General features: G+C 38.4%; 1 protein-coding gene across 2 annotated transcripts in view; it reads left to right on the top strand.

Moving 5' to 3' along the window:
• RAB3C (RAB3C, member RAS oncogene family) overlaps positions 1-22,057 on the top strand; it is a 139,192-nt gene that overhangs the window by 6,227 nt on the left and 110,908 nt on the right. The window contains exons 1-2 of one of the 2 annotated variants that reach the window (XM_014965037.1): positions 420-470; positions 3,868-4,095. In XM_014965037.1, the coding sequence (XP_014820523.1) occupies positions 3,868-4,095 (228 nt within the window). In that variant the 5' untranslated portion in view covers positions 420-470. Of the gene's footprint in view, positions 1-419; positions 471-3,867; positions 4,096-22,057 lie in introns of those variants that run through there. The other variant, XM_014965036.1, reaches the window with a different exon arrangement.

The raw sequence follows: 22,057 nt of genomic DNA, 5'->3' as shown, positions 1-22,057 counted from the left end.
GGCTAAGTGTTTTATTATTAAACACATACTTTTTCAGACATTTGTTCTCAACCCTGCCCTGTTTTATCCTGTTCTTTTTGGATTAAGAAAACAGTTGAACACAAGACTTGAAAAGTACCTGGATTTTATGTAGAAAGATCTGCTTAATGTTTAAAGTTGACTGTGCCCATAAATAATATTCGTTTAAGGAGTTTAAAGATGTGCACTAAGTAGGGAAGCATACAAAGCCAACCTTTTTTGTCCTTGGACTATGTTCAAGCTGGGGACATACCTTCTCTCAAGTTTTGGTAAGGAGAAGACATGTGAGATCTTCTCACTATAGGTCTTCTGATCACTGTCTTGAGCTTAAATTTCCACAGGGCTCTCAAGTCTGTCCTGAGTCCTCTAGGAGGTGGCCTGAGACTGCCTTTGGTGTGAACACACTGATGAGTGTAGGCATCTGAAAAGGGACTCAATCTACAAAAAAGCAAGTATGCAATATGCTAATGAAAATAGCCTTGTGCATTCTCTCTTCAATTTTACTAAACAAGAACAAATTTTTATTGAGAGAAAACTCAGTGTGTTTTGCTGAAAGTGATGCTTCTTTAATATATGAATTTAATCATTTGAGAAGAGAACTTTGTCGAAATAAAGATAAGATTTTTACTTTCTGAGAAATAGAACATCATCATATTAGCAAGGTTGGCATGCCTATTTGGATCCCACCAATGTATGTAGTATTTAATTAACAGACCTGAACGTGGTATTGCTGGTGGTTGTTTCCAGCATTGTTTCCAAAAGAGGAACATGCCATCAGCACTAGCTTCTTTATATTTCTTTGCCAAATGCCTCCATTGCAAAGAGAAGTCCTGTTAGGAGTGAATGGACATATTAATACATCAGGAAGTGGGCTACAGTGCGTCCCGTACTTAATTGAAGTCAGCAACTTGCATATTAGAAAGAGAAGCGCTGCAGGCATATTCACAAGGCTCAAGAGGACCAACCATCTAGGTTTTTCTTACAGTCAGCAGAAAAATAGAGAGTCTTGTAGAGTGTCATTTAGAATGGGAGCCTGATATGGTGATGTGAATTGCACTCTGAAGAGTCTCTCTTGGTGCTTAATACAGAATGAGTGAGTTTGGGAAGTAATGGCAAAGACGTAGCACCAGTACCGAGTCTGATGTTTCAAACTGGTGCAAGCAAGCACTAGTACTTCTCTAAAACTCATTTGGGTTTTGGACATGAGAAAGGATCATTATCATTAGTCTAGGGAGACTGTCTCTCTAGATTAAAATTAGTCTCTCCAAACAGTTTGAATTATTATCAATACCTCACTAATCACGTCATGATTCCCCCAGCAGGACATGGAGACATTAGCCCTTTCCAGCCTTCTGCATCCTGTATGGGCAGACATACTCCTTCTCCTGAAATAAAAGCTGTCTGCAATTCCATGTTTGATTTGTCCATAAATCTGCCTATTGTATTACAAGCAATGGATCCATAAGTTCAAGCACAGTGAAGGTGTTTGATTTTATTTTATTATTTTTTAAGAATTTCTAAGGAAACTATTAAGTTATTTGCATGGGTAATCTACATAAGCACATTAATTCAGAGAAGCACTGAAATTTCTTTGTGGAAAAAGTCTGTGTTTAAAATCATCCATAGGAAGCGTGTTCTTACCCAGGAAAGCTACATAATGTACAAGATTTAGCAAGACTATTATTAGAATCCAGGTCTCCTGATTCCTCTGCTCACTGAATCATACTGTTTCTGAAGTGTTAGGTCTTAAAAGGGACATTCACAGGGATGAATTGTAAGGCACATAAGACTGAGGCCAGCAAAACCCCTTCTTGTAAACCTTAAGTGAGTTGAGGAGGCTACATGGAAGGCTTCCTAGAAGATAAAATCCAGAAAGAAAATTCTTCTTCTTCTTCTGTGGTTTCAGCTGATGTATTTCAGGGAGGAGCCAGAAGGGCATTGGGACAGGCTGCTGGGGGAAGGATACAGGTTACACACTGGCATCCCCAACCACTGCACGGTCTTTAGTCGGCTACACTTTATTGGCTTGTTGCAAATCGCACACATCATTGTACTCTTTACTACTTCATAGCCAGTTGTGCTGAGACTGGTGTAGACAGGATTCAATTTTCTTTTTCTCATGTTCTTAGCAAAACATCCTCAAATAGTTTTACAGTAAGAGAGAGTAGTAGAGGTGGACAGGATTTTCTTCTGTCTTTTGCTGTAGAAATCAGAAAGATTAGTGATGTGTATACTTGGTAATATTTATTTTGTTTTAAAACTTCTTTGTGTCACTCCTGTGAAAGAAGTGAATAAATATTAAGGCCAATGCAAACACTCAGGATGCAAGCATGTAGGTACCCAAGAGTACATTTAGTCAAGAACTTTAGTCACTATCAAATAAAAGAATAATTCTGAAGTCAAACACTCCCTACCGCATTTATTGTGAAATATAAATCTTACACTGAATTTTCTCTCAAAGGCTTGCTACTTCTGTTGTCTCCTTTAGGACATTTGTTCTGACTTCTGTATGTCATTTCAGTAGCCCAAAGAGGCTGGCATACTGTTATTTGTACTATGAGACAGCAGAATTAGCTCAGAAAATGTATGCAGTAATTGAAATTCTGCTGAGCAGGTGGGTTAGTGTACAGCTCTCATCCTTCTGCAAGGTCCTGGTTCCAGCTGTCCTTTCTGACTGCCCAAATGCACTCTCAGATATCTAACTTAGAAAGCTTTGATGTGAGCTGCTTTTCCATAAGCCTTTATCTTAGGATATGATGTCTGTCTTTCTGTTTGAAATCAGTGTGCAAATGTATTGCCCTTAGTATTGCCAAACACCAAGAATTTCAAATCCTGCCAGGCTCTCAGGACTCTCAAGATACTTCAGTTTTTTTCTTTAAAAGCATGTCAGGTGAAACACTACCTAGTTCTAAATTCTTTATTTTTGCCATCTGTTTTTGAGCATGCCAGGTAGAATATTGGTCAGGTTTTCAAGTTGATTTCTGCAACTCTCCTGAAAGCCAAAGGCACACTTTTTATAAATGGAACCTGTCTATTTATACTTTATTTGTATATATTTATACTTTATACCATATTTATATTTATACCATTTATACTTTATTTGAAGTCCCTAGAGCAAAATTGGCTTGATATTTAGCAGTATTCAGTAACGTGTGCTTACTCAGGTGTTTTGTATAGATGAGAAACTGCATTTTAAGGACTCAAATTTTTAAACATTGACACCTGCCACTTATGAAGATGTTGCATTAATGTTGCAAATTCCAAAACTGTAGAAGAAACTAGAACCAGAAAAAATCAAGACTTTATTTCAGAGGTATATGACCAACTTATCAAATGGTATGATAACTGAAAGCTGATAACGGCAAAATGCTTTGAACAAGATTGTACGGATAAGAAAAGACTGCAACATACTTATAGTAAAATAAATAGTTAAGAATTTTGTCAGATATTCAACATACTTAGTTTTTGCTTGGAAATATGCTGTTATAATGCAGCACTCATCTCTTATTTTCTTCTCATACAAGTGAAGTATCTTTGTCTATATTTTCACTATCTATTTAATTCATCACATTTTCTGAAAGTAAATCTTTTTAACAATATACTCAAAAACTGTCCCAGATTTTTAGAATATTTTTTTTTTTGGTACCAGTCACCAATGATGTTTACATTCTCTTTTGCAATTGGAACTATAAACATTGAACCAAGAATCATAAAAAAAAATTAAACCTCTGTGAACTTCTTCTTGAGTTGATTCGTATCCGTTATCAAAAACTCCAATAAGATCAAAATGTTTCAAGTTGTATATGCTGCAAAAGACAATAAAATATTTCTTTTTATTTTGAATTACAGATGGCATCTGCTCAAGATTCCAGATATGGCCAGAAAGATACATCTGACCAGAACTTTGATTACATGTTCAAACTGCTCATTATCGGCAACAGCAGTGTTGGGAAAACCTCCTTTTTGTTCCGATATGCTGATGATTCCTTTACGTCTGCATTTGTAAGCACGGTTGGGATCGATTTCAAAGTAAAAACAGTTTTCAAAAATGAAAAAAGAATTAAGCTACAGATTTGGGTAAGCCAAAAATAATAATTCAATGAACTAAGCAAGCTGTAGCAGTTTGATAGATAACATTTAAGCTACTGTAGGTTTACATTTGAATGTCATAGCCTTTGTATACACACATATATAGTGCATAGTAATGAAAACACAGTTAATTATGTCCTACATCATTTTTGTGTCTTGAATAATACAGTGTAGACAGTATTTTTAACGTAATGAAGTACATCAGAGTATATATTCTGAATTAAATTCCATTAAGAAATAACACAGGCTGACACTATATCTGTGCAGTGAGTTGTAAACAACTGTGCAATATATAGGCTATTGAAAATGATTGGAAATTATTAAGAAGTACCTTGAAACACCAATTAGGATCTGTTTCTTGCCACAAAAATTATAAATTCATGTAGGAGTTACAATAGTAAATGCGTAACAGAAGGCATAACTTTTTTTCTCTATTAGTTACATTTGTCATCCTGATCACCTGAAACATCTTCCTCCTTCTGCTGAGGAAGCAAACATATAGAAAGAGAGAGTGTAACAACTGTGTTGCCCAAGTGTACAGAAACCCCCATCCCGTGTCTACCCCTTAGAGATGGTAGAAAGGTGCCAAATGTAGGAAAGTGTGATGCCAGGGGATAGATGTTCTTTTCTGCAAACTTCCCTCAGAAAGAAAGGACAGCCAAAACTTACTTGTGCAGGACCCTCTGATACTCACATCTTCTAATTCTTAGGTGATACTCACTTAAAAGAGAGGTGGGGATAACAGCACATTTAACAATGTGGGACCTGGAGCTAAGCTTCAGGTCTTTGCAATCTTCCTTGGGTGCTTGAAGATTTTGAGCAACGTTTCCTTTGTGAGATATTTGTAACAGCCTTATTAAACAAGATTTTGGGTTTTTTTATGCATGAATACAAGTAATTTAAAAATGTATTTGACGATGGGAAGCCATTAAATCTTGGGAAACCTTGGATCAAATAAATCCAGTTCATCTAACATGTTTTGAACAGCAGATAAATAGAATTTCTTTTTAATATGGCACAAAGGTGAATTTCCCAGAGTTTCGTAGGCTATATCTCATTCATATCTTTTTAGGCAGGCTCCAGCCCTTGATATCTCAAATCCTTTGTTATTCTGTGCCCTCTAGGAACTGGAACACAGACTCTTTGCCTCTCAACTTCTCTATCTTTTTAACTTTAAATTCTTGCGATTAACTTAAGAGTGTTACATACTAGGTAATTGTATGTCATGTGCATGCTTTCACCGCTGTAGCTTGCTAGTTCCCTTGTGGTGTTTTAATGTTGGAGATCACATGGTAATTCACTTTGACATTACCTTATTATTTTTTGATAATGGAGCAATAAAACTGTGTTCACGTTATAGTCTTTACACAGTTCTTTTAACTACGAAGTATCCTCTAGAATAGATTTTATTGTTCATGTCTCTCCTGGCAAAAGTAGGAACATAGTTTATGATGTTATATTAATGTGATTAGTTTCACGTCAGTTTATTTCTTATAATGCCTCTCCATGGCAGGCTACAAATATGTGCTTGTCTCGAAGCAGTCCATATTAATCTAAATGTGTTCAGGGTTACCTGTGGCATAGAAGGGGTGTAGCAGCTGTATTCTTGCCAGATAGAATAAATTTATAGTTCTAGCAAAATGGTCATTTTGCTGTTCTTTGCATGGCAGCAACATGCAGAGTCCAAATAGATTCTGGCAATTCTTGCCTAAAAAAACTTGCAGTTGAAACATGTGAAAAACAAGGGCTCCATGTCACCCTAAACTCACTCCGTAACGTCACCTACCAGGACGTAGAGTTAGAGACAGGATTTCAGATCTTAGTTTCACACTAAAGCTTTTTAACTCAGCCAGCATTGCATATTGGTTTGTGGGGGTTTTTTTCCCCTTAAAATTTTAATATTGGTTCTTAAAAAGCCTTGTCATTGCCAAATTAACTCAAAACAGTTCACTATTGCTGTTTTCACTTCTACATGGAACATTCTGCGCTGGAGCATTGTGTTGCAGTTATGCTTGCTAGTAAATTGGTTGACTGTTGCACCTATAGGACCTTAAATTAAACCAGTTAAGTATCTCAGAAAGCTATTCTAATGCACAAAATCTGAAATAGATCGCTATTACCCCATCTCATAAGCTATCTCAGAAGCCGTATTGTTCTAAATATGCCGTATCTGTATATGTAACATCTGTTTATATAATATTATACTTTATTACTTTCCATTGAGTATGCAAATGTCTTTGTAAAATGAATAGTAGTTCTTCAATATACATTTCCATTAAAACTGCATTTATGAAAGATCATTTATATTAGATAAAATATAAAATATAATTAAACATAGTGAGTGTGATTTGATGTTAATGCTGAGCAGAACACGGCATGAGGTTGTAACACTTCCTTCAAAATTACTGGGAAAGTATTTGGTAACATCATCTGATAAATTATATTCAGCATATATGAAATAAAACATTCTGCAAAATCTCACAGATTTGAATAGTCAGAAGAAACTGAAAATGCAATTTTAAAATGTGTTTTGAATGACAAGATCTGAACTGAATTGCTTTTCCATGTACCGCAGTGATGAAATACACGGAATGCTGCTGTTCTGCTGTCCTTGCCTGGCAGTTAGATGCAGAAATGGTAAATTGTAATGCTGTTAAGTCACTACAACTCTGTAGCTAGAGGCACAGTTAATCCAGCATGCGTCCTGTTACAATTTTGTACATATTCTTCTACAGCAGACATTTAAACTTCATGTTTAATAGCCCTTTCAGCATGATACTTTGTGTTGAACTTGAAGCATGTAGGAGCTAGAAAGACTGATTTCCTCAGAATGAGATTCTCAGATGCTTAACAGTGAAGGGTGCAAGTTTGTTTGAAAGTTAGCATGGGCACTCGAAGAAGCAGAGTCATTATTTCTTAACAAAATACTCTGTATCATTATCACAGATGAGCTAGCAAGGGTTAACAGGTTCAAGTAGGTGGTGTCTTGCATGGGGATGCCCTACAGCTCTTTTTTTGTTTGTTTGAGGTTTTTTTCTTGCTTTGAGGTAATGGTGTCTTATTCCTGGATTCAAAGGACCTGAATTGAATTGTCTTCTTTCATTGTTCAGGTCTGGGAGGATGGAGCGCTCTCTAATACTTACCTTTATTACTTTCTCATACAGTCAGAAAGAGCCTGCTGGGTGAACTGTAGCATTTCAAGTGCTATATTCTTTAGTGATAAGACATTACCTTGTCACAGAACCACCAGCTGGCCTGAAATTTTGTTTCACAGCAAGTTATAATTGTGACAGCCCTGGTATGGACATTACGAAAACAGCATACTAACAAATTTTTTACCTTTTAAAGGAGAGAAATACATAAAAAAAAGGATTTTTAACCTAAAAAGGTATTATTTCTCAACAGAAATGATAAGAAATTTTGGAAAGGAATTGTGTCTCTATGCAGCACATAAGTCCATAGGATAAAAGTCCATCAGAGGGTTTGACGATGTTTTACAGTGTCAAATAATAAAAAGGAATAAATTTTTCTCTATTTGGTAATATTTTTCTCTATTTAGTAATATTAAAGTGATGACACTGGAAGGCTCTAATGTTCTTTCAGTTTCAAACTTCTAGATTTCAAATTGTGTTGAATTTTTTTAAAAAAAGGCTTGTCAATACTAATTCTGACAAAAATACACACTAAAGAAAATTATTAAAAGCTCAGAGGTGAGAATCAGAAAATAAAATTACATTTAACCTTATAAATCTATCACTGTATTCACTGTGTAAATCACTACGTTCAGTATACGCTTTAGCTGTGATGCCATAAAGATTTGCTTTACTTTTGTAAACTCTGACAGTGGTTTAATAGAAATAACAGAGTGCGAGACCTTAAGGAGAAAATATATGTTCTGGTAGAATTTGTGAGCTAACATTTACAATAGAATATTTCAGGTGTAAGAGATCTGCAGTGATCATCTAGTCCAACTGCCTGACCAATTCAGGGATGACCAACAGTTAAAGTATGTAATTAAGGCCAGCGTTGTCCAAATGCCTCTTAAAACACTGACAGGCTTGGGGCATCCAGCACCTCTCTAGGAAGCCTGTTCTAGGGTTTGACCACCATCTTGGTAAACAAATGCTTCCTAATGTGCAGTCTAAACCTCTCCTGGTATGGCTTTAAACCATTCCCATGTGTTCTATCACTGGATCCCAGGAGAAGAGCTCAGCACCTACCTCTGCACTTCCCCTCCTCAGGAAGCTGTAGAGAGCAACAAGGTCACCCCTCAGCCTCCTTCTCTCCAAACTAGACAAGCCCAGAGTCCTCAGCTGCTCCTCATAGGACATGCCTTCCAGCCCTTTCATTGAGTTTACACTGACAGGTCTGTAGTTCCCTGGATCATCCTTCACCCCCTTTTTGTAGACTGGAGTAACATTGGCTAGCTTCCAGTCAGCAGGATCTTTCCTAGATTCCCACGTCCTCATAGGACATGCCTTCCAGCCCTTTCATTGAGTTTACACTGACAGGTCTGTAGTTCCCTGGATCATCCTTCACCCCCTTTTTGTAGACTGGAGTAACATTGGCTAGCTTCCAGTCAGCAGGATCTTTCCTAGATTCCCACGTGGTAGATGATAGAGAGATGTCCTGCCATAACATCTGCTAGCTCCTTCAGAACTCTGGGATGAATCCCATGAGGCCCAATGGACTTGTGATCATTCAGCTGGTACAGCTGGCCCTTACAATTTCAGTGGCCACAAATTTCTGTAGACATGAGAAAACAGTGTTCCCACATTTGGCTGTCCTCTGATTCAGGGGACCGGGCAGCCCAAGGTCTATCAGATCATTAAAGACTGAGGCAAAAACCACATTGAATGCCTCTGCTTTTTCTTCATTCCTATGTGTCTGATGACCATCTTCAAGCATCCATCCAATGTTTTCTTTAGACTTTCTCTTGCTATTAACATACTTTAAGAAACCTATTCTGTTATCTGAAATGACATTGGTCAGTTTTAGCTCTGAGCTTTGGCCTTTCATGTCATCTCTGTGCACATACAAAGCACAGCTCTGTAATCTTTCTGTGAAGCCTCACCTGGTTTCTAGAGATCATAGTTTCTCTTTCTTCCTGAGCTCCATGAGGAGTCCCCTTGTTCAGCTAAGCCAATCTTCTGCCCCACTTGCTTTACTTATCATACAGTGGAATTGCCTGCTCCTGCATTTCTAAAAGGCGGTTCTTAAAGACTGAGCAGCACTTGTGGGCTCCTAAGCCATTGAAAGCGGATTCCCAGGGTACTCTGCTAAATATCTTCCTTAATAGCTTAAAGTTTGCTCTCCTGAAGTCCAGGGTAGCAACTCTGCTGTCCTTTTTTCTAATTACACTGAAAATTTTAAACTCAACCATTTAATTATCACTGTGGCTAAGACAGCCACCTATTGTCACATCTCCTATGTGTCCTTCTCTATTCACAAACAGCAAGTCCAGGAGGGCATCTTTCCTAGCTAGCTCATTAAATACCTGTCACAAGAATTTATCTCCTGCAAAGTTCAAGAATTTCCAAGACAGCAGTATTTTGCATAGTTTCTGTCTGATTGCAGCATGTTGGTGCAATTTTCAAATAGCACCAAATAGCCTTTTGCTGCTTAGAGGCTTTGCCCTGGGACTAGTCATGGACTTCATGGACTAGGTACAATAATCACACAGAAATAAGATACCCTCCTAGAGCAGTGTAAGAGCTGCTTATATCAGCAATTCTTACTGGAACCGGTTGTGACAATTTCATTTGATACCCAAAATGTTGCTGTCTTCATGACAACTGTTTTCTATAAATTGTCACAGAGTTTAGGGACGAAGCAAGGAACAGGTTTTATAAGCTGAACAAGGAAATCCAATGTCATCAGCCAATAATTAAAACAATAGTAGCTGTTAAAAAAAATCAATAAATATTAGGAACCTGATTTTTTGCTCTACAAGCTTCTTAGCAGTGCTTTAGCATTAAAAAGAGGTTAGGTTACAATGAGAATAATTGTGTGTTTGTGTGTTCCAGGATCTGGGGGAGTATCAGTGTGAATGAAAATTGCCTTGATATTGGAGTCTTTAAGGGGTAACCTACAGTAACTTACAAGTGTGGAGGCAGTGCAATACTGCAGAAATATCCTGTAACGGTGACTAAGGCTGCAGCATCAGTGCAAGAATCACTAAATACAGTGGTCCAGAAGAAAGGTAGTGAAAGCTGAAGTAATCAAAGGGGAGTTAAGATGAGTATGTGGAGATAGTGGATAGTGAATGTAGCAAATGTTTCATCACAGGAATTTCAGGGCCCGATTTTGTCACATCTGACTCATCTGAGTATTTTAATTGGTACGATAGCCACATCAAAGTTTAGCTGATGATTCCTTTCTCAGGTGCCGGTGACAACTTGTAGCTCCTGCTTTGAATACGCATATGTGTATTCACACCCTTTTTAGATGAGGATAGCGAATCTATTATTGAAAATTAAATTTCCTTATCTCAGCATGAAAAGTTAAACTTATATCCAGTAATATATCAGGCAACATGTGATTTGAAGACAGCAATATAGAAGGTTGAAAACTGCAGAGATTTGGAATTTCTCTAGATCCATCTGTACTAGTAAATTAAACATACCAACACTGTCCTTTGGCACTGAGTCCAGCTGGCATGGAATAGCTTTTTTCCATACGTTTAAACTCTTTTAGTCTTTGAAAGAGTATGGATGCATCCAGATTTTTTATTGGGACAGGTCTCTGTCCTGTGTTAAGCCTTGAAACTTGCCCAGGAACTGTTTGGCAGAGTAATAGCGAGCCTGGGTCAAAACTGTGCCAGAAAACATGCTGGCAGTTTTGCAGTGTAGACAAATTCCCTAGCCAAAAATGCTCCCTGGCACAACTTAATTTGCTGTTACAGACATGGCCTGAAAGGAGAGCAGCTCCAGCCAGCCTTGCGTTAGGCTGACCTGTCTGTGGTGATAAGCAATGCGATGTGTTCACAAATGTTGTTCTGTCAGAAGGCTATAAAGGAACCATTACTGGGAAAAGATGGTTTATGAGAAATGTAGTTGTGATGGCCAGAATGGAAACTCTTTCTGGACTTTCCATGTTACCTGAAACAAGGTGAATTTATGGGCAGCTTTTGTTCTGGTTTAAGCTGCCCTTCTACAGGTGAATGTTATCCCAGTTGTGGCCGGACATTGCTAGCCTAAAATATTCCCTTTCTTCTCCTTGCTTATTTCTACACAGTACATACATTTGAAGAGCCCTGAAGAATATTTGCCTGAAAGTTTTGGGGCAGGAACCTATTTTCATACTGCTGTATTATTTCATGCAGTGCTTCTTACATCTTCACTGAGAGCTCTTCCACTAACATCCAAGTCATATTTGGTATACTTTATTTCTCAGAAATAATTGGCTTTCATTAATCATTATTTTTCCAGATTTGGGGGGGGGGTTGCCTTTTTTTTATATGTGTGCTGCTGTTTGAAGTTTGACTGCAAATGCTCATACCATGATGTGAGACAAAGCACCAAAGAGTGAGAATGGGACCAAGAGAAAGCACCAAAGAGTGAGATGGGACCAAGAGTTTATGAGACAGGGCATGATAAATGGTGTAAAAACTCAGAAACAACTACAGATACTACATGTAATGGCTTTTATTATTTTCATGCAAATCACACTGCAAAAGTGGTACTGCAGTCCTTTACTGGAAAATACAAAACTGAACTCTAAAACTTTTTGTGAGAAATGCTACCTTGGGAGCTATTCTTGGTGTAAAGTACAGATGCATCCATTATAAACAAAACACATCTCGTAAAATGACTTGATGTATTTCTTTTATAGAATCAAGACCCAGTCTTCAGTGCCAAAGAAGACCTTGGCAATGTAAAATACATACTCAGTTCAGACGGACTTCAGTGAAAAGAGCACATGGTTTGTGAGACTGGCCACGTTGACCAGTGGTGGCACTTTAAAAATAGATATGCTTTTAGTTAAAAAGTACCACTGGCTATTCAAATATTGATGTGACATTACAATTTTATTGCTCTTAAAAGCACATCTTGTGGGTTTCAAACGTTGGCTCTAAACGTAACTCAAAAAAGGATGGTGCCTGTCACTTCAGCATCCTGGCTTTCACTGCTGAAACTGTTGCTTTACTGTGATTTTAAAGTATCCTTAATGTTTTTGTTATCGCAACAGCAGCTGATGAATTGAAAGACACATTCAGATCTTTATGTCTGCGAAAGCTGATAGGATGTGTGAAGCATCAAGGCATATAAAGCTTCTTGGTTGCTTAAATGCTGCAAGAAGATGTAATGTTAGTATTACTGCTTAGCTAGAAACAAAGTAGTTATTTTCATGTTTCTTTTCAGCTCCTTCCCCTCCTGCTGCTTCTACTTCTAGTCTGTGAATCCATCTACTTAAGTAAATGCATACTTGGACTTCTCATTGTCTTTCAGTTGGAACATCTGCTTTTCTGTTTTCTGGTTAAAGCTGTGTTGCTAAGGTATTACATGGTTCTGGGAATGGTAGCCATCTACAGAGCCATTCACCTTCAGGCCTGTGATTTAAATCCAGGTCAGAATTGATCAATAGCTGTTGGATAGATGGATGTTTTGTTGATCTATGTGAAATGAGTTCAGCAGTCATTGAGTGGTTTCTAACTAACGTGTCCACTTGGCTTCTCCTGTAACTATCTGAAATTCTGATGTTGCGAACACTTCTGCATATTCTTAACATGCATTATTCTACTAATTCTTTTAGATGGAAAATTGGTTTTTAGCCATTTCCTTGATGTTATCTATGTCAAAAGTCCTGAGTCCCAAGCATTAGGAGAATAATTGGAGAAGTATCGTGTGTACTTGCTCTATACTCCGTCTTCGGCAACTGCTCTAGGCCTCTGTCAGCATAGTGGGCTAGACAGCCCTGTGGCCTCATCCCATGTGCTTGCTCTTACACTCATACACACCAAGGTGGTTGCAAACTCCTGGCCTCAGATAGTTTAGAATGGAAACCTCAGGTAAATGTCAGTCCTGCAACTGCAACTAGCACTAAATGCCACTATTTTTCCCAATATTCCAATGGTTTTGTGAATGCCTTCTCTAATGTTAGGTCCAAGATTTCACTCTTTTATGGAGTTCTGTGCTTTACAAAACCCTCCATTGCCTACTTCAACAATTTTGCTGCATAGCTTTGCTTGCAGCATAGAAATCATGTCCCTGTGACCAGCTTAGCACTATATATATATCATAGCTGGACTTTAAATATTCTCTAAAAAAGATTCCTGTTATCAGTAAAATGATACATCTGTATTCAAAGGCAAAGATTAATTGGAAAGAGAAGGTGGCATTTAGCATAATTAAAATTCTAAGTAAGGCTTATCTCGCTGTTAAAGTGGAAATTTCCATGGGGATTCTTTAAGAGAAACTGGGCTAGTTTAAGACACTTTCTAGAGCACTTTTGTATAGTGTGTTTTAAGCAGTTTTCTTCATTGTACTCCTGGGAAATGCATCCTGCCATCATTTAGGCCAACAAATCATCATTCTGTCTGACCTAAAGTAATTGCAGCTCCCCATAACTTGTGACCAGGCAGTCTGGTATAACATTTTTTCAGCTGCCTTTGCCTCCCACATCATGCTTTTCCCATGCAGGGAAGCATATACCAGTGGAAGAACTGTCATGGACCAATATTTACATGTGTGCAAGCATTGTGCAGATGCCACATAGGCTCCTTAAAAACTAGTGATAAGAAAAGGAAAGGGAAGATAGAAAAGTTTTTCATCCATTTGCACCCGAATAGCAAAATCTTTGATTTTGTTCGAAGTGAGGAGTCAGAATGGGAAACAAAATAGAAAAAAGGAATGGAATAATTTTGCTGTGATAGGGATCTGAAGCAAGAGCAATAACCTTGGGCTAACGCAGAAAAACAAATAAGCTATTTTAATTGTTCATGTTCAATAAAAACCAAAGAAATCCGAGAGTATGCTTTAAACTCTGAGATGCAACCTATACTTACTAAGCTATCATTTTAAGAAGCAAGAATAAGTCTATTTCTAAAATGAATTTGATGTTGACAGCATTCCTTAAAGTGGAATCAAATGCACTGCCAGGTCCTGTGAACCATTTTAGCGGCACATTTAATACATTTGTACAGCTGCAGTGAATCTACAAAGGAAAAAAAAAAGCCTATACAGGCTCTTCGCTGCATTTTAATAAGGTTTGTGTTGTAGATTAGAGCAAAATGTTGCACTCTTGCTGTGCAGTTGTTGCTTTGAAATTGGAGGACCAGACCCTTGGACGAGAGCCATAATGTAAATACCATGAAAAAGGGTGTGTAGAAACAGTATTTAAAGCTCACTTTTGCCTTCTCCTGCTGCTCAGTGCAAGCTGTTTCCCTGTGCTGTTTTAGAACAGCTTGAAGTCATTCTGAAATTATGCTGGGTTGAGAAAGGCACAAGTGACTGAGGGAGGATGGGGGTCACACAAAAGCAACTCATTTTTATTTAACGGTACCCAATTTGCCTTATGTTCTGGAAGAAGCTTAAGTGCATTTTTGAGAAGCCAGAGCCATAAAGGGCTCTGTGTCGCGTCAGGATAATGTTTGTAGTAGCTAACACATTATGGAAAATGCACCCAGCTTTTACGTGTTAAATGATGACATCAAGCAAAACAGCATCCCTGGAGGATTTAGTTCTGTATTTACATTTTTATTTCTTGGTCAACTAGGAAAAATCAGTTAGGATATTGGTTGCATTTTTTTTCTGGTAGAGAAGCTGTTTTTTTCACTTCTCTTTCTTCTCAATGTAGCTGAAGGCTAATCTCCTTCAATCTTTTCTGAATAAATATATTGTTCTTCCATAATCATCTAAGTATTTTCTGGTTCAACCCAGATTTGTTTATTACTAACTGCTCATAAACAAGTTCTTTCCACAGTTTTTTATCTGCTATGGCTTTATTTATTCATTAATTGTGGTTTGAGAAACACAGCGAATTTTTCCTCAATGATGTAATTTAGCCAACTTGTTTACTCTAAAATTAGGGCAATGAGAATGACACTTGGTGGACATTTTTACCCCATATAGATTGGATACTATTGAATTTGGTTTATTTTATTTAGAAATAAAGCCAATCCTACAGAAAGGAATATGAGGTAACCTCTCATAAGGGTTTCCATTTTTTCTTTCGAGATGGTTTGGTCTGTCACACTGGCTAGCAAGGCCTATATTGGTTCAGCTTAATGAATCATTTTAGGATGAGCTGAGCTAAAAAAAGCCTGGAAGAATAATATTTTATAATTCCATATTCACCTATAATTAGGACTTGTATTCTCTGCAGTGTCCTGAAGACTTTCAGGAGTGCTTATTTCTGACCTCTTCTCCAAAAGCTATTCAAATTCTAGTCATCATATGAGACTTCTTAACATCAGTCAATGCAATTTACCTCAGCTGTAATTTCTTTGGAGATACCTGTTTGTGATTAGGGTTCCTACATTTTACTGGATATGACAATACATGAGATGGCTTGACCTGTGCTAAGTGTGAACTAGAAATGCGAGGGTGAAGTGCAGAAGCATCCCAGTTGGCTGGATATAAATGTAAGATTCTTTAAATGTATGAACAAAAACAATCAAGGAAATTTCCTAGAGGAGAAGGAGTTAAGAAATGAAATGAAGGGTGGGTAAGAAACTAATGACAAGATGTCTTAAAAGGAGAGGATATCAGACTTAGAATGCATTGTGGAAAGGTATTAGGACTCAAATAGTTACTAAACTTAATACATAGTCAGTATATGCTTATGAAACTTGCTAATGATGGGAAGTTGGGAAGTGTTAGCAGTACAGAAGAGGATCATACAGAAAATGACTTTCAAGTGTTGATTAACAGAAATAAAATTTAATTTAACAGTACCAAATTCAGCACTTTGGGAACAATAAAAAGACATTATTTTATAAACTAAAAGTTTTTCAGTAGCAACCACTGAAGAAAGGTACAATCTGGGTATATGAGAAAGAATTTCTACCAACCATCCAATGAAAAACAGTAAATATGGCTCTTGCATGTGCCTGGTGAAGTACTTCCAGAGGAAAATACTTCCTTATTTATATTCCTTAGATTATTCCATTATCTACTGCACTGGAGATCATTCTTATAGAGAAAGGAACTCAAGGAACTCAAGTGCAGAGAAACCCTATTGTAGTGACTCGAGGAACTAAAGGAAATAGAAGGAAACCGGAAGTGTGGCTTTTTTACTCTAGAAAATAAATGCAAGACTGGTGCTTTTTTATATATTTTTTTTAAATGAAGTTTTTTTTTTTTCAATAAATATACTTCATTATATCCAAAATGCACAATCCTCTGTGGAGAAAGAGTTTGGATGGGAAAATGGTGTAGGCATGCCTGCTATAACATGAGGTTAATGTGCTGTTAGAGGATGCCTGTAACAAATGAACAGGATATGCACTGGTGATCTGCATAACAGACAGGGGCATTAATGAATTGCCTTAGAAAGCATGTGTGGAGCTGGGCTGACAAATGGCACATGCACTGTTCTGAATGCTCCCAATTGCCCCCTTCCCAAACATACAGTGGAAATGAATGCCTTTATGATATTTTGAAAATGGCAGTGGTCTTAAGTATTTGTCTTGCTTCATGTACGTGACCCACCATCCTTCTTCCTGTTCTTATTTAGGCTAAATTCCTTTTGGAAAGTCCACCCATGCTGCTGCTAAGAATGCTTTTTTTTCACAGAACTCTGCTTCGGGGAGTTTAATGAGATGAGAGGGTCAGAATAGTGTCATTAGCTGGCTGGATCCCAGAAGATATAGCTGGTGGCAGATAGGAAGAGTAATAACAGAAGCGTGACTTAAGGGCAATCAACAGGAAATCAATTTGGTCATTGGATATGACGAATCTGGTAGACAAAGAAACTCACTAAACAGCAACTGAGTGTGAACGTATTTGTTTGCTGTGTTGCAGGGAGTATAGAATCTATCAAGGCAGAAAGGCATTAAAAAGATTATATAATGGCAAAGGGTGTTATCGTTGCTTTGGCTGGGAAATGGAAAGGCTTACAAAACCAGTATTGTGCTAATTGAAGGGGAAGAAAGAAAAAAATTACGTGATTGAAGCATATATGAGGAGTCCTGCGAAAAATAATGTCACACCTGAAGCAGGACAGTAATTAACAGCCTGAAGAATAAAAAGACCTTACAGAAAAGTCAGATAGTCCAGGAGAAATGCCTCTACACTGAAGATAATGAATGCCATTATGATTGTACAGGAGCAGTAGTCTTGAAAGCTAAATGGAAAAAAACAATGATAGAAGATGACATTTGTATATAACGCCCTTAATTGGACAGCAGCTCTGGGGTTTAGACCCATATATATTTAGAGCTAAAATCATGAGCGCTTCTTGCTTTATTTGAAAGGCTAAGACTGCCTACAGAAGGGTTAGAGTTGGAAGGGACCTTAGATCAACTAGTTCCAACCCCTCTGTCATGGGCAGGGATACCTCCCACTAGACCAGGTTTGTCAAAGTACCATCCAATCTGGTCTTGAACACCGTCAGGCATGGGCCCTCCACAACTTCCCCTGTTCCAGTTCCTCATCACCCTCACAGCAAAGAATGGCCACACTTCTTTTGATACAGCCCAGGATACGATTGGCTTTCTGGGCTGTAAGCGCACATTGCCAGCTAATGTTGAGCTTCTCATCCACTATCATCCCCAAGTCCTTCTCCTCAGGGCTGCTCTCAGTCCATTCTCTGCCCAACCTGTATTTGTGCTTGGGACCTTACACTTGGCCTTGTTGAACTTCATGGGTTTACACGGGCCCCCCTCTCAAGCCTACCCATATCCCTCTTGATGGCATCCCTTCCTTCCAGGGCGTTGACTGCTCCACACAGCTTGGTGCCATCAGCAAACTTGCTGAGGGTGCACTCAGTCCCACTGTCTATGTTGCCAACAAAGACATTAAAGAGTACTGGTCCCAGTACCCTGTGGAACATCACTCATGACTGTTTACCACTTGGACATTGAGATGTTGACTGCAACTCTTTGAGTGTGACTGTCCAGCCAGTTCCTTATCCACTGAGTAGTCTATCTGTCAAATCCATGTCTCTTTGATTTAGAGGCAAGGAAGTTGTGTGGGACAGTGTCAAATCACAGTATCACAGAATGATAGGGGTTTGAAGAGACCTCTGGAGATCATCTAGTCCATCCCCCCTGCCAGAGCAGATCCACCTCAGGCAGGTTGCACAGGAATGTGTCCAGATGGGTTTTGAATGTCTCCAGAGATGGAGACTCCACCACCTGTCTGGGCAGCCTCTTCCAGTGCTCTGCCACCCTCAAAGTAAAGAAGTTCCTCCTTGTGTTTAGATGGAACTTCCTGTGTTCAAGTTTGTGCCTGATACCTCTTGTCCTGTCACTGTGCACCACTGAAAAAACACTGGCCCCGTCCTCTTGACACCCACCCTTAAGTATTTATAGGGGTTGATAAGATCCCCCCCTCAGTCTTCTCTTCTCCAGATTCGAAAGACCCAAATCCCTTAGCCTTTCTTCATAAGAGAGATGTTCCAGTTCCCTAATCATCTTTGTAGCCCTAAATGTGCAAATGCTTTGCACAGTTCCAGGTAGGTGACATCTCTTGCTCTCCCTTTATCCTCCAGTGCTATAACACCATCATAGAAGGCCACCAAATATGTCAGGCATGACTTGCCCTTAGTGAAGCAATGTTGGATGTCACCAATCACCTCCTTATTCCATGTATCTTGGCAGAGTTTCCAGGAAGGATCCAGGAGGGTCCATGATCTTGCCGGGCACAGAGATGAGTCTGACTGGTCTGTAGTTCCTTGGGTCTTCCTTTTTTTCCCTTCTTAAAAATGGGTGGTTTGTTTCGCCTTTTCCAGTCAGCAGGGGTGTCACTGGACTGCCATGACTTCTCAAATATGATGGATAGCGGCTTAGCAACTTCATCTGCCAGCTCCCTTAGGACCTGCAGGTGAATCTCATCAGCTCCAATGGGCTTGTGCACCTTCAGGTTCCTCAGCCAGTCTCAAACCTGGTCTTCTCCTAAGTGGGTGGTACCTCATTCTCCCAGTCCCTGCCTTTGCATTCTGCAACTTGGGCAGTGTGGTTAGAGCCCTTACCAGTGAAGACCGAGGCAAAAAAGTCATTGACTACCTTAGCCTTCTCCATGCCCTGGGTCACCAGGTCTTCAGTTGAGTAACCTTGACTTAGAAAGCCCTGTTATCCCTCTGCAAACATAGGGATGCTACTACCACCTGTCTGACTTGCATTAACCATTCTCTCTTGACCTCTTTGTTTCTTTTTTATTCTTCCTTAGTATAAAATATAGAGTTCATTATGACCATGCAACAGCCTTTGGGAAATAATTCTTTGATATTTTTAATTTTGTGTTGGTGGGTAGGAAGTGAAATCGAATTGTATGACTTTCTCTTTGCCTATAAAATAAGTATACCTTCTTCATAAGAGCAGGAGAAGATTTTCAGGGAAGACTGGCTTAGGTTTACATAAAAAGATTTTTGAATTTTTAAAACGTTCTGGAAAGATGCTAGGGGCTGTCTCTATTGACAATGATGGACACATGTTCAACTAATACATCTTTTGTCCCAGTACAATCACTGTGCAAAGCAGTTTCCAGCACACAAAGCGCCTCAGACATAAAGTTATGACATGGAAGCACAGCATGGCAGTCCTCACATAGTAGAAGCCGGCAGTGTTTTTCTAAACTTTTTAAAGTTTGGGGTCTTTCTGCTGTTCTCTTTTGCTTCTTTACCTGATATACTTCCCTGTAGCACAATGAGGACATAGAGAGTATCCAGTGGGTTGGCCTAATTTACAGCCCAACTCTAGATGAATTCTACTGAGTGCGAAAGTAAATTTGGGGGTTATCTTCTAGATACAGAAGTTCTTAGGAAATAAGATCGTTCTGCAGGTCAGGACAATTCACTTCCTACGGCTGTTTCTTTCTAATTATGCAGAAGGGAGCCTGTGTTAATGATTTGCCCAAATATAAGTTTTAACAGACCAAAACAAGCATATGTCTTTTGTGAGAACTTGAGTTCTCAAGAGTGGCATTCATCTTTTACTGTGTCTGTTTCTTTTGGAAACATATAGTTAAAACCACAGGTACAGGCCAGTGACAGAGGGGTATCTTGTTTAGTGTCTACGTAGAATGAATTTTAAATGCTGGGAGTTTCTTTTCTCTTAGCAACTTAAAAAAATGGGTAGAGTCACCCACACAAAATGCCCATTAGTATATCTTCCATTGATTTCTCTCATTAAATATAATTCCAAACCTAAGTAACATAGAATATTTTTTCTGACTGGCTTGTGGATTCTGTCAGTGGTGTATGACCAAGGGTTTTAGATGTGGTTGACTGTTTCATAATTTTTTATCACATATAACTTTTAATAATAGGGCAAATCCTCCTCTTCCATGTCTGAAAGAACCAATGTTGAATTACTTTGATTCATCCCTTGGTAACCCAAATTGTGTCTCCAGGGCTTCCAGACTACTAGAATTTTGGAGATTAATAGGCTGTTTTCTGTTTCTGGAAGGGATTTTGGTCAGGTTTTGAATAGGGTAGGGAAGAAGGAAATAGGTTTAACAATTTTTAATGTCCTGAGGGTCTTCATTGAAGTGATTGACAGGCCTTCATCCAGAACTGAATTACTTACAAATCTACCTTAGCAATTACCCTGTAATTTGCATCTCCTGTACACAAAGCTAGCCAAACTCTTTAAAACAAAGTAGGGATTTAGGAAAGATTTAACTTCATTACAGCAAGGAAACAGGTGAATTTGACAACATTATATTAAGTTCAGGATCTAACAGTTTTATCAAGTGCTGTGTCTGTTGTGACTAAGTCAGCAGCTACATTGTAGGAAAATCAGCCTCTGATTATTGCGTCATAAGATTTTCTCTTACCCTGCTAAATTGACTGATGTTTTCCAGACCCATCCTGATAACATTTCCACTCAGATTTCTAAATCTGTTAAGCTTTTTGACAGAATTTCCAAACCTGGTGATGTTTGCTTCTGAGTCATTCAAACAAAAAAGCCTTCAAACAAGCATACAATAGCAACTTCTCGTTTTAGCTATTCTGCAACTTCAAGTGACCATTACACTTTGGGGCATATTGTCAGTTGATATACATCAGTGTTGTTTCACAAATGTGAAAAGAGCCAAGTTAGAGAGCTTAGTAAGGTGGACATCCAGGTTTTATACTGGAAAATGGGTGAGGGAGAGGTAACACAGAAGTGGAATCAGAAACTTAAGGTCTTAGTCATCTAAGATTTGTGTATCTAGTAGTCTTCCACGGCTCTGTAACTGGTGGTCAGAAATACCTGTCTTCATAAAGTGATTTATTCTGTACTAAAATATGTGTCTAAAAGAAATGCTCCCCGTCAAAATTTCCTTTGTGGAAATGTATATTCCATTAAACTGAGAAAGAAGTAGGCCTAAAATATAGTAAAATAGGTGCTTATATCTTAGATGGCTGAATCCCACCCTTAGCAGCTGGAAAATAAAGGGATATCTTTGACAACAAAAAGAGCCAATGGTTGAGAGATTACTCTTGGCTAAGTCATGAGTTTTCATAATTTATGCAAAATTCTGTATGCTGTAATGACCACCAGAGCACTTTGGGCAGGTTATGAGTAGCACAAATGATATTAAGAAGACGGGTATTAATTGATGAATCAGTGTTATGCATGCAGAAGCCTCCTTTTGCTGGATGGCATTGCTGAGATGACGATAGTGGTTAATAACATTATGGCATTTTTTGTTTATTAGAACCAGGTGACTATGTTCTCATTCTGAATTTCCTGGTGAAGAAAGGGATTTGGCAGAAGGAAAATTAAGATAGGCACTAATAATTATTAGTCATGAAAGTTTAGAGCTCAAAGACATGAATATGCCAGCATTGTTAAATTTTT

The sequence above is a fragment of the Calidris pugnax genome, unplaced genomic scaffold, assembly GCF_001431845.1.
Source record: "Calidris pugnax isolate Ruff unplaced genomic scaffold, ASM143184v1 scaffold273, whole genome shotgun sequence".
Classification (NCBI taxonomy): Eukaryota; Metazoa; Chordata; class Aves; order Charadriiformes; family Scolopacidae; genus Calidris; species Calidris pugnax.
Note: the sequence above shows the minus strand (reverse complement) of the source record. Positions and strands in the feature narration are given on the sequence as shown.